Source organism: Nyctibius grandis, chromosome 4 (genome assembly GCF_013368605.1).
Source record: "Nyctibius grandis isolate bNycGra1 chromosome 4, bNycGra1.pri, whole genome shotgun sequence".
Classification (NCBI taxonomy): Eukaryota; Metazoa; Chordata; class Aves; order Nyctibiiformes; family Nyctibiidae; genus Nyctibius; species Nyctibius grandis.
In genome coordinates, this window is record NC_090661.1 from 21,258,387 (window position 1) to 21,271,830 (window position 13,444).

General features: G+C 42.5%; 1 protein-coding gene across 12 annotated transcripts in view; it reads right to left on the bottom strand.

The window, feature by feature from the left end:
- LOC137662068 (carnitine O-palmitoyltransferase 1, liver isoform-like) overlaps positions 1 to 13,022 on the bottom strand; it is a 63,353-nt gene extending 50,331 nt beyond the window's left edge. For 4 of the 12 annotated variants that reach the window (XR_011047944.1, XR_011047945.1, XR_011047943.1 and 1 more), the window contains exons 1-4: positions 12,605 to 12,686; positions 7,469 to 7,669; positions 814 to 892; positions 518 to 674 (exon numbers count right to left, since the gene is read on the bottom strand). Coding sequence is in view for 9 of the 12 variants with exons in the window: in XM_068398012.1 (XP_068254113.1) it covers positions 518 to 658 (141 nt within the window). In the remaining 3 variants the exon portion in view is untranslated. Of the gene's footprint in view, positions 1 to 517; positions 675 to 813; positions 2,755 to 7,468; positions 7,732 to 12,604; positions 12,687 to 12,915 lie in introns of those variants that run through there. The other 8 variants (XM_068398013.1, XM_068398016.1, XM_068398021.1 and 5 more) reach the window with 8 other exon arrangements.
- Between the last annotated feature and the right edge of the window lie 422 nt (positions 13,023 to 13,444).

Sequence of the window (13,444 nt, forward strand, 5' to 3'; positions counted from 1 at the left end):
ATCAAATACTTCATCAGAAACATTACTACTTAGCATAACTTGTACAAGATAGATGTTCATGTAACATTTTGAAAACAGCAAACATTCTCCTTAATTTGAAAACTTAATTTTGGCAAAGAATACATGAAATCAAGAGTGTAGTCTTGTGCCTCTAAGTGATATGACACTAAAAATCACAACTAGTTATATTTCTGGCTTATGCTAAAAGAGTACATAAGTACATGATGTATTATGAAGAGAATGAAGTAAATTAAAGCTATTGTTAATTTCTACATCTGTTTCATCTTGCTTCCATAGACTAAATCAAAAAGATGTACCCTTCAGTCTTTACAGCATCACCTAGTGTTACCTTCCGCAGTATCCCTTGTCTTAACTAAAACCCACACAAGTCTTTCACAATAAGGAACTTTATTTACCATAAAGGCGAAAAAAAAAGTTTTACCTAAACAAAACTTCAATAAATCTACAAAACATTAAACAACCCTCAAGTCTGGTGGACTTGACTAACTTAAAATACCTTGAATCTGATGAACTTTTTCTTCCATGAATGGACACCAGATAGATAAATTTGTTTGAGTGCCTCATGGCTCATTCGCAGGTCAATCCCATCTGGAGTTACTGTAAATTGAAAAGCTACTGCTTGATGAGCTTCTGCCATTTTCAGAGAGAGAGTTCTGTCAAAAAGTAAAGTTAAAAAATGATTTCCTTTTTGTTTAAAGGAACTAGGAGCTAGTCCATTTCTAGGAAGATACCTTCTACACAGTAATTTTGGGAAATATTTCAATGTATGCCAAATTTACATACAGTACTTGCCTCTTCCTTACAGGCTATGCTTGCACTTCAGTCCGAGTATCCGGTATGTTAATTAAGGCACCTCTTCTAACCACAACAGCTGAAAATGGAAGTAAAACACTCATTTAACTTAGGTCTTTAGGCAGGATTGCAGAAAGCTGAATATCATGCATACATGCAACGTATAAAAATTCAGAGCAGAGCAGAAAATTAAAGCCATAATATTTAGAAAAAGCATATAGCAAGTACATAGCATCTCACTCTGTAATAATAAAGGAGATTCATAAAATGTTTTTTTCATCATTTTGAAACTAAAGGTATTTAAAGTCTTCACCCCAGCTAGCAAAACAAAGCGGCTTCTGGCCATATCTTCCTCTGAAATTTTTTTCATATCTTAATTTCAAGCTGATTAGTCACAGTAATAAGACACTATAGCTCCTGTGGCTCTGAGTTCTGACTGGCAAACAAGTGCAGAATCAAAACTATGCAGAGTTGAGGGAACCAAATCACAACTGTCAGAAAAATGACCTTCACATAAACAAATCTGAAATTAAGAGGAAATTTAATTGAACTGCAGCTCAATTTAAATATCCAAACAAATATCAACAATGGTGCCAATATAGACAAAAGACCATCATAATGGGCAGGCATAACAGGCTCAAGTAAAAAACACTGGCATTTAAAACAGAAATGTAACTGTGATTCTGTTTAGATATTTATGTCTCAACCCTGAGGATACAGCCAATTCAAATTGAACTGTATGTTCTTACTTATCAGCTCATCTTCATAGCTTCTTTCTTTCCGTAACCAATATTTCTACACAAATATCCTGGAAGTTACCCCTACTCATCATTAATTCAGAGTAATGTTGATAGAGCACTTACAATCAGAACACAGGTTTTTGTGGACAGGCTCTATGTATAACATTGAAATTGTCCAAACTACATATTCCTGAGGAGACCATTGTGATTCCAAAATCTTTTGTCCACATTAATTTATTAGCTTACCGAAACTTCCGTGCATAATCCTAAAAACAACATGCTCTTACAAGTATGGCACAAAGGTAGAGGAATCCATAATCCCGTCTGTAGGTCAGGATTCAAGGGCAAATTTTGATTTTATATTTTTACTGGTACAAAACACAATGTTATCAATACCAAGTGTTTTAAGGTGGCACTGGCATTACCATTCAAGCAAAATCAAAAGAAAGTACAACTACTTCATGCCTTTGGAATCCTAAAGGCTGAAATTTACATTTCTTTTGCAAACCTGAAGCTTAGACTTTGCAATTAAACTTAAATTCTGGTAGACGTTCATCCCCTGCTGAACAGCATGAGAGGACTAACCAGTGCAGTTTAGCTGGTCACATCAAAAGCAGTTTATTATGACTGTAGGGCTGCTTCTCTAGTCTGTAAATATTCTACTATGTCAAAGTCATCTGCAGCACAAAGAAGCTGTGCAAAGGTGTATGAATAGACAACTGGGGAATGTAAGCACTGGGAACGCTGCAGTAATAGTAGGCTTAGGAAATAAATACACAATACAGGAAGAGAAGGAGCATCAGGCAGAGAAGAACAAGGTAAGTGCTGTTGCAGAGCATCTAGTAAGGTTGCTGACCAATAGATAGTGACTGTTTGCAATATTTAAAGTGATGATGTCAGGAAAAAGCAACCTCACATCAGCTTTAAGAGCGGATGGAGTGAATAGGAAGAACAAAAAAGTACGTGTAAAATAGCACAGAAAGAAGCAGCACTAAAACAACTGCCCTGCCAGTCACACTATGCTGGCCAAAGGCAACTGCAGAGCCCAAACTGCAGGAACAGTGGGAACTTGTTCATCTGAATGCATATGTTAGTGGTGGGGCAAGTAATGATACTCATCTTTGAGGTCACTCAACAGCTACTTCATAGCGCTCAGAAGTTCACACTTGAGGGGCTTCTAGATCAGGTAAAAACATGGCACCTTGCCCAAAGACATTACCAGAAAAAAAAAATAAATATTTAAAGTGTCTATCCCTACACCAGCCTGCAATGATCAACCTCTGCAACACAACTACTGCCTGATGGTAACTCACTGATCTCCCAAATCCACCAGCCACTGCTCAGTCTTAGAGGCTGAGTCCTGGGCGAAGCAGCCTTCTCTGTTTCCAGAAAGGTAGCTAAAGCTCACAGTGTCATACAGATAGAATGCAATTCGATCTATGCATGAACAGTGTCTGATTAGGACAACAAAGAAACAAAATCAGCTTTGAACACCAGTTTCAAAACCTTTAAGACAAGCCTAGTAACAACTGCAATTTGTAGTACTTAATGACTCTGTCACTAACAACTGTTTATGCATAGGGGCCTTGCTGTAGACAAGTATCAGGAAGTCAAAGTCAGCTGTGGATTCACTCATTTAAATTGTGCATCACAGGTTCAACGTTGAGACCAAAACTGCAAGAGAGCAATAAAACAGAGACAGGCAGCAGTAATACATGGTATACCCTGGACTCAACAGGGTTTGCAAAAGGGGAAGACACTTAAAGTTAAGAATTCATCATGTGTTTAGTAGTATTATTAAGACTGGGATAAAAAAAAACCCACCACAACAAAAACAGCCATATCCCCCATATGGAGAATCAGGCACCTAGATTTGTCACAAGAAGGGTCAATAGGTTGTCCAGTTCACTCATGGCATTTTGTGTTCTGGAATGCCAGTGTCTTACGTACCAGATCAACTAGTTTCTATTACCCTTCAACTCCCCTGTGACTTCTCAGCCTGGGAATTTGTAAATATCCTCCTCTCTGCTTCTGGAGAGAGAATTTCAGGAACCCTTCCCTTTTTAGACACATGCATTTCTACTGTCCAAGGCAGAAAAAGATCATAAATAGCATTAATCATAAACAGTCGACCTAGTAATTTAATGAATTAAAACTTAACATGATCATAAAATTAAATAAGCTTCAATAAGGAAAATATTCCTTATTCCCAAATGAAGAAATATTAATCCAGCAAGAATTAATCCTGAATCAAGTAAATAAGCCCTGAAAACAAAGACAAGTCTAGTTCTAGGACTGTATTACTTGACCATAAGATGTGAAACAATCAAATGGCTTGCTTCTTTTCATATCCTTTTCCTTTACTTAAGAAAACTGTAAGCCCTTAGGACTGTTCTGAATTATGATGGCTGAACACCGAAGACTTCCTGAAGTCCCTTTCTTTGAACACTTATTTTCCTCCTTAAAGGCCAATTTAATCATAAGCTGCTGTACACTTCCCCTGCTCTGCATTCCTCTGCTGTCACGTGCTTGCTAGCAAAGTAGGTAAAAGGGCACAGGCCAGTGGAGCATGCGTTAGACTTACAAACTTAACTTGCCAATATTAGTAAGGCAGCGCCCACATCAATCAGCTAACGCTGAAACAATAACTTCTTCTAACTTCAGGCATTTTGGTCAGCAAAATATTTCTGTACAGCATATACTAATTAACCTCATTTCCAACAGAGAGTCATAAACAAGAGCTTTTGACTTTCTTGGCAGTTTGGACAAGTCTTACTTAAAGGGTAAAAAAAGAGTACAATAATTTCTAAAAGTAATCTGAAATGGCTATTGTAATCCCTTTCAGTGTTCTCTCATAATATTAATATATCTTAAAAAACACGCTTGCCCCTTAAAACTTGGTTTCTTTTTTTTTTTTTCCCCCCTTTTAATTAAAGGAGAAAGCTGCCTGTTCCGTGCTCTTTTCTGGTTTTACTTCAATTCAAACATGCTATAACAGCTGCAGATGTTTCTCTTCTTCCCTTTTCATACCTCTGCTTGAGCCAATCAAAACTTACCACAATTTTTTTCCATTGTTATAAACAAGTACTGCTAGGTTGGATGTCACTTTTAAGTCAAGAAAACGCACTGGAAGGCCTAAGCCCTAATAGACCTAACGGCCTGAAAAACTATGCTGCTATGCCTACTATGCATAAAGCCTCCTCAGACTGCTATCTTTGCAGTTTCAAGATATTTACACTACAAAGACTGAGGTTTAACTCACAGACTGCTCACAGACCTTATGATTTCAGGTTGCAGACATTGAACAGTCAACTCTGTATTAGGGCTTACATGTTCCTACAGCCACGGAAAGAGATGAGGGCCTCAGCTCTGGAAAATCTGAAGCTAAAAGAGATCCTATGTATAGGACTGCTTCCATTTAGTCAGGCATGCAAGAAGTCACTTGTGGTTGCTAATGTCTTTCTGAAGCACATAACACAGAACACAATGTCTAAAAGACAGTGAAAGAATCACCAGGCACATCTGAAAAAGCACCAAGCCATGAAACACAAGTTAAATCTATTACAGTACATTGCACAAAACAAGGTATTAATTCCTGAAGCAGTTACTTTTGGAAATGCTATTGAATATGAACCTTTCTGTGTTTCTGTAGATTACATAAACTTTATATGGATAAAACGATAGTGCTAAAAAAAGTAAAGTCACCACCTCTACCCCACAAAAAGCAATTCCTCTGCTTTAAGGGGATATCCATGTCACCTCTTATCTCAGAACTCATCTTAGCCACTTGCTTCACATACATTGCTTGGCTCATGCAATCCATTTATCCCCCATTTCCTATTTCTCTTGGAATATAGAAAACCCTGCCATTTCTCCTTGGCAGGAGTCCAAACATCCACTGGAAAAAGACATATTATTTAAATGTAGTTTTCACATCTATAGCTCCATTTCCTGCAAAAGAAGCAAGTTAACAAATGCAGAGGAAAACTGGAGAGAAGTCTTATTCACATGACCCAGAATAGCTAAAACCTTGGTGAAAGACTTAATTCCACGACTCACTTGCAACCTACCTCAACAATTTAGTTTGAGGCTCTCCTCACAGATTTTTGACACCTATTTATATATTGGCTTTTATATACAGGGCATACACCTGTCAGTAACCAAACTAAGATCACAAAATAATTCTCTCCAATTATTCTACTTTGACAATCAAGGGTTGACCGTTTTCTTGGAAAAGCAGTGACTGCTGCATTCAGTTTCTCTGAGAACACTGCTACGTACCACCCCACACAGGTTTCATACTGTCATAGCCCTCAAATAGACATCTTTGGCACCCAAAGCACAGGCTGTTCATAGATGGTGGGCAGACTTGCAGCATTACATGTCCCTGTGCTAAGAGCTAGAACATGCTGCACCTTGAAGCATGATGGCAGTTCCAAATTCAGAAGCACCTGGAAGCCCTCACAACTTCATGCAGATGCAAGGTACCACCAATAAAGCAGTAAGAAGCATCTTATCACATAGGTAGTATCTTCTGACTCCTGCCAAGTTCCTACTAGCAACCTTAAAAGCTAAAAAAAAGAAAAAAAAAAAGCCAGAAACCTGACCTTGAAGAATTCTTCACTCCTTTCTTAAAATAAACTTACAACCTCAAAATTTAGCTTAGCGCCCAGGTTTCGTATAGGAATAGAGACTGGTGAGGAGAAAAGAGCGATACTAAATCATTTACAATTACATTGTTTAAGGAAGTTTTCAAGATGGGAAGTGAAGAGAGATATCAGTTGAAAGTACATTAAACCTGATTTTAGTTAGGAAACATACTTAGAACTATGTTAAGATTTCTGTTTAAAGCTAGACACCTTGAACTCAGAAGGTCTTGGGAAACCAAGCAAGTGCCCCAATATCTTTGTCCCCAAACCAGTTTTTTTTAAAGAGAAATGGGGGTCAGAAATTGCATTTCTATCAACATACAAAGCAATAACAGTTACTGTTTGAATGTTACAAGCAGGCACGCAGAACAGGAAAAAAAATTCTGGAGCTCTCACAAGTTTTTAAAAGAAGACTTCAACTCTGAAACTTGTTTAAATATTGAAAACATTGAAGAAGTTTTATCCAGTATTTTATTGTCCACACATCAGATCTCGCTTCAGTAGATGAGCTTGCTACAGCTTTTGGAAGAAAACAGACAAAAACCAAACATCCAAAAAGTTTCATTTGCATGTTCATTTGTTAACATATTTTGGCACTTCAGGATGGATCACTGAATTCCAAAAGACTGAGGACAGACTTCATGAAATCAGAGCCAATATTAAAACACCAGAACATCTGTGCTGAGACAATGATCAAGTGTTTTCTCTCACCTGTTTAAGCTATTACTGTAGAAATTTGCATTTTCTACTCTCCTAGAAAGCCAAAACTATGAATGCATTTTGTTTTATACAAATCAATGAATAATTGTTTATGCTCAAATCTGTTGATTTCCTACCAGATACTAAACTAAAAGCAAGAGAACTCCAAACACCGAGATGTCTCTTCATGCATTATTCCAAACTAATCTTCAGATTTCTGTTACTGATGCTCCTGTCAGTCCAAGTTTTCAGTACCACCTACACAAAGTAATTCAGACTACTCTAGGGCAGCTGACTTTGCCTAGATATTGTGCTTGCAATGAAGCGATAGGTAGCGAAGCACAAAAAAGCCAGTGCCAACATCCTAAAATAACTTGCTAGCATGTTAGTTTACTTCCACACTTTGCCACCAACTACAGTTTAATGGCAACATTGATCTATACAGCCATCCCAGAAGTGGATGCAATCCATGGATAATCAAGGTTGCTTGAGTTTTTTGGGGTTTTTTTTTGAAAAAGACTCATACAAACAAGGTTCTCCAAACCAAAGAGTGTATCAAATACTTACGGCAAGCAGCAGGATCTCTTCTTACACAAATGTAAAGGGTTAGAGTCTTCCAAAAATATTTTTAGAAGTGTAGTTGTCTTTGTAACATTCATCAAGTACGTCTTCACCTGTCTGAATTCTGCAGAGGTTCTGAAGTCTATCAATTTGACACTCTTCCAGATGTTTGATGCAAAACTAGCAGCTGTCAAACCTATTTGAAAGCTTGAAGACAGCAAAAAAAACAAGAATAAAAAGAACTAAACTGTAGATGGATTTACAAGTACAGGGACTGAAACTGGGAGTAGTGGCTGATAGACCAGAGAATTTCATTGCCATCCAGATGGACATCAACCAGCTGGAGAAATGGGCAGGCTGAAACCTTATTAAGCTCAACAAAGAGAAGTGCAAAGTCCTGCACCTAGGGAGGAGTAACCCCATACACTAGTACATACCGGAGACTGACTGGCTGGACAGTAACTTTGCAGCCAGTTGCACACAAGTCAGCAAGGTGCCCTTGCCCATTTAAACATATGGCCAAAAAGACTGTCTGGTTTCTCTTGTATCTGTTTCTTGGATATTCTACTAGCTAACCTCGCTTTCTTGCAGTGTATACTACACTTCTGCAACAAGGTAACAAGATATCAAAGCCTCAGAAAGAGTACAGAGCTTACTCACAGTTCGTGTGATATTCCACAAGGTGCTGACTTCTGAACTTACTATAAAGATTAACCAGACACTGTTATTCACTTGAGCATTTCTATTTCTAAATAGCTTCCTTGTATACTAACCTTCAATAATACCTAATCATGCTTCAGCATATAAAAAGACACTGATACTTGCCCCTCTCAAGTCTTACCAATAACTCAGCTACCTTACAATGATTAATCATATTCTACAGACACAAACTCATTAAGAGAAATCCGAGTGGAGTGAAGCCAAATCATTTATGTGCAATAAACAGTCATGTGGATTAAATTCACTCAACAGGGCTTCTCAGGTGAACGTAATGACTATAGTATAGAAATAAAACAGAAACCAAAGAATCACTCTCATTTAAAACTTGAAATCATGTAGTATTTAATCAATTATCATTCAATCTGATGAAAACAAAGTTAAACTGACAGGTTCTCTCATGCCACTTTCTTTGTGACTGACACACACTAAAACCAGCTTAAGCCTCCTAAAAGCTGAATGCGTTGTTTATGTGGCAGTTCTTTCTCATAGGGTCCCCAAAGTAAAATTACTACGCCATCACTGAAGTGGCTTAAGCCACTTGGAAAGAGACAGAAGCCTCTCCTCCAACAGTCATCATTTGACATGTAAATTTCAAGTTCTCCAATCCTTCCCACCTTCACCTACAGCTGACAGCTGTGGTCCCTTGGAATTCCAAATGTCTTAAAGGATTTCTCACATCTAAAAAATGAACAAAAGCTGCGGTTCAAGCCAAGGTGGAGAACTGAATACATGTATTTGCCCAGGTACAGCAACGCTGGGACTTACTGCAAACCTCACCCACAGCAGGCAGTTTGAAATCAGAACAGCTAAGGAGTTTGCAGTAACTTGCTGTCCCACTGACAAACATATCAGCTTGTGTCCTGTCCTCGGGAGTTTGCCAAGATCACCCGTGGGTGAATATTTGCTACCCTCTGCAGGCATCTCCTTTGGAATCTTGGGCCAATTTCTTTATCCCCTTCCCCAGCAGTAAACTGGAGCAATGGGCATATATGGAAGAGAAGAGACAAAAACAGACCAATGAATGAAACGTAAGCGTATCTGAACAGCTGTCTTCCTTAAAGCAGACTTGAGATCTATTTGTCACATAGAAATCTTCTGTCCCGCAAACTCACTGCAGCTGGCAACTTGAATAGGTTAGGACACACTGAGAGGCAGATTCATTCCAATGCTGCTAGCTCCTAACAGGCATTACACTGCAGCAATGGCAAACAGTTGTAGCTCTGAAATCAAGAGTAAAGAAAAACAGTTTGAGCTTTGATTCACACACAGCTTTCAACCACTCAGAGGGACTGGATCAGACTGGATGTATTTTAGAAAAACTGATGGGAATGGAGAGAATAGTCAGAAACAGCAGTTCTGAAACACTGTTTTCCATTACACTGGATGAACTGTGGAGTGAAAGAAAGTTCATCTGCTACCCACTCAGTCACTTCTGAGGGCTCAAACTAGCGATCACTAGCTAGTGCAATAACCAAGGTGATATCAGGGGCCCCTCTCCTCTTCCCAAATAGCATGCTCCCATAAAAGATGGTTCCAAAATGTACACTTCAACAAAAAAAAACCCTAGAACACTGACATGCTCCACAACTGTAATCACAACAGAAACTTTTACAACTGTCACATTACTTATGTTTTTTCCCCTATACAGAGTAGGACATACTATGCTGTTCCTAGACCTTTTAGATTATTCTAGTCTCTACTGCAATGCACATTATACTGTACACAACTCGGCAAGCTACCTCCTCTGACCTTCTAGAAATTCAGAATAATCTTGCTGAGTAAGAGATAAGCATACAAAACTAAACCACTGCACAGTCATCATACCGTGCAGGAACTTCTCCCACCCCCAAAAAACTAGGCTCTAGGATCGGGGTATTTCTTTTTAATACTGCTATAAAATACATACCTAGGCATTTAGATTCTACGAGTTTTATCCCTTCTCTCTCCCTTTGCACTAATGAGCTTCTATGCTCATGCAGTAAAGAAGAATTATCTTCTCTATAACAACAAATATTTCTGAAATGGCAGGACTTTTACAACACATGCAAGATGGCACATTTTAGGACTTTGGGGATCCTGGAAACTGGACAACAATGTTTGGTTGCCAAAGGCAAACTGAATGGATTGCTCTCGCAGTAGTTCAATGATCGTTTACTGTACAATGCTGAAAGATGTGAATAAGGTCTTTCAGCCTGTATTAGGTTGAAAGACTGAAGAACCACTTCTAAACATTTTACAAATATTTAAATTGACCATGCAAATTACAGTTAATCCAGACTTGGAAAAAGAGGAATGCTTTTCAGTCATTTAGACCTTGTTCTTCTGAACATGTGGAGTTCAGGACTATGATACAACATGCTGCAGGATAAAGACAATGGTTTTGGAATATTTAAAAATACACAGTTTTGGGTGTTTGGGGTTTTTTTTGTTTTTAAATACGAGCATTCACTTAAGTCACCTTTTACCCAAGATTTTCCAAAGCCTCTCACGCAGTCCTGCTGGGATTCAACATTCCGACCACCCCTGCACGGGGCGAACAGCAACGCCCCCCTTGCCAAGCGCACATCCCACCGCCGGCCGCTCCACAGCTCGCGCGTGTTTTACTCGCTCGGGAGCGCGCCGCTCCGCGCGCTCTCCCCCGACCGCCGCCCCAGGCCGCAGCAGCGAGCGGTCGGCTCCGGCGCCGCGGGAGGCCTGAGGGGCGCGCGCCCCTCCCCCCGGCGCTCCTCGGCGCCCCGCCCCTCCCCGGGCTTACTCACGTGACCGCTCCCGAGAAGTGGGTGAAAGGTCGCGCCGCAGCAGCGCCGCGCCGGCCAACAACAGCCGGGCCTGCGGCGGGGGCGGCCCCGCCCCGGCACTCCCGGCCTCTCCAGGCTTTTCTACGCGGGCCGTGAAGGCACTGCTAACGCCAGACAAAAGTTTCCAAAGAGAAAGACCGCAAGCAATGAAGGAAGCAAAGTACCTCTCAAAGCTAGGAGAAAACCGGGGTGTACTTAGCTTATGCAGCTTAACAGTGTCTATCCTGGTTCTCAGTGACAAAAAGCCTCAGTTGTGTGATGTTACAGTCTTCTTTAACCACGAATAATGTTTTCTTCCTGGAAGAGGCTCTTGAATCAAGGCTGTAACAACCCAAAATTTTAAAGAGCCCCCAGATCAACTTATCTTTCAAACCAAGTCACAGCTATGACAGAGCCTGATACCCGTGTAATCAAGTTATTCTTCCCTAAACTAACAGAGATCGACACTGTACTTACCTACAGTATCACCTGTGCTATTAGCAATAATTGGTGTGCCAATAATTGGTGTGCCAAAACTGGCAATTATTGGTTTATATCAGTATACAGATATGCTTACAACAGGAAACGAACCTGTTAATTACCACTGAAGACTACAATACTTTTAAAATATAACATCCATTCTAAATGGTCAGAAAACACATAAAAGAGCTTGCAGATACGGAGTCAGACACTCGGGAAAACATAATTGTTTAAGGGAAGGAGACCGAAGGCGTTAGATCTTCCCCATTCTCAGTGCTACGCTCCTACAAACTTGATAAGGAAGCGAGTAGTGTTCTGTACAGTAATTGAAACTCTGCAGTTTAGAGAAGATTGTCCTCTAAGTGCTGACAAATAGCCAGATAAGAGGAAGAATGAGGTATCTGTCTTGATCCTACTATAAAGCAAGAAAATGGAGTTCTGAGTTGCTGCAAAAATCTTAATCTACCTTTAGCAACAAGTCCAATCAGCATTCTCATCCACTAAACCTGACATACCACAAACAAAATACACCATTTTCTGTCTGTGTGTATCTCCAAAAGCAGTTTGCAGAGACTGCCGTTTTTATAGGTTTCACAGCCTGCAATTACATGAACATACGGACTAGTCTCTCTCAAACACACACACACTTTATGCAGTATTTAGTTTACGCACACTTGAAAACCCACCACTCATACCAAGCCGCGTGGACACCTCTACAGAGCCGAAGCTCGTCCTGGTAATGGGTCAAAGCAGCTCCAATAACGCGCGAAGCTGCAGGTCACCAATGTCATCTTCGTTTACGCGGCGCAGATTTAGTGACTCTCCCCGTGTACCTCTGCAGCACCGCTCCCCCCGCCCCCTCCCCCTCCCCCGCTCCGCTCCCTTACCCGCGGCAGTAACGCACTAATCCTCAGGCCAGGGGAAAACGCGAGCACGATGACAAGGACACCGTGCCTTTCCAGGGCGCTCCCGCGTCCGCCCGGATGGACCCTCCCGCGCCCGCCGGGGAGCAGTACCGCTCCCACCACCCTCCCTGCGTTTTCACCCTTTCCTCCGGCAGGGATACGCCCCGCCTAGGAAACAGCACCCGGCGCACTCGCACATTTACTACAGAACTTTGTGCTCGCCCTAACGAAAATAATAATTAGACTCAAAACAGACTAACCGAGACCGTCCGCCCGACCCCGCTCTAGTCCTCCCTCAGCCCCAATGCGGACGGCAGTGCGTTGCGGGCGTGTCCTGGCTGGGGGGGCGGGGAGGGAGAGATGGAGCGGCAGCCCGCAGTGAATAAGCCGGACACAGAGGAACGCGGCCCGTCACTGCCTCCTACGCCGTTCCCCTGGGACGGCCGGAGCCCACCGCCTTGCGGGCGGCGGAGCTAAGCGGAGCCGCGCCGGGAAAGCCGGCAATCAAGGATCCGCGCCCCACATCTGCCCAAGGCCCGCTACCGGCGACGTGATCCGACCTCCCCCGCACCTGCTGAGAGAATGGCGGTTACCGGCGCTCAGGCGGGGCAGGCCGAGCCGGGCTGAAGCGAGCGGCAGCACAAGCACGAAACGAGTGAGACAGCGGCCGCTCCCTCGCACACCCTGCGAGACCCGGGCTTGCCGCCCGCTCCCCCATTGGCTGCTGGCCGCAGGGGGGCGGGTCCGGGACGGGGCAGGGGAGGAAGCGCAGGGCACCGGCCGTGTGGGCGGAGCAGAGGCGGGACGGGGGCGGTACCGATAGGCGGGGGGAGGGGCGGGTTGAGCTGTGCGATTGGCGGGGGGCCCGGGGCAGAGCCAAGGGGAGGCCGTGCGCGACCAGCGGGAGGAGTCGGGGCGGGGAAGGGCCTGAGGCTGAGGCGGGATGGAGCCCGGAGGTGCTGCGAAATACAGCCTCCGTGGTCTCACAGCCGCCCCGGGGAAGGAAGCGCCAGGGGCTGCGAGGAGAGTAAATGTGTGGGGGAAGAGACGTACCGGGCGGAAGCACTGCGCGTGGGGACCTGATGGGTGGTGCAGCCATG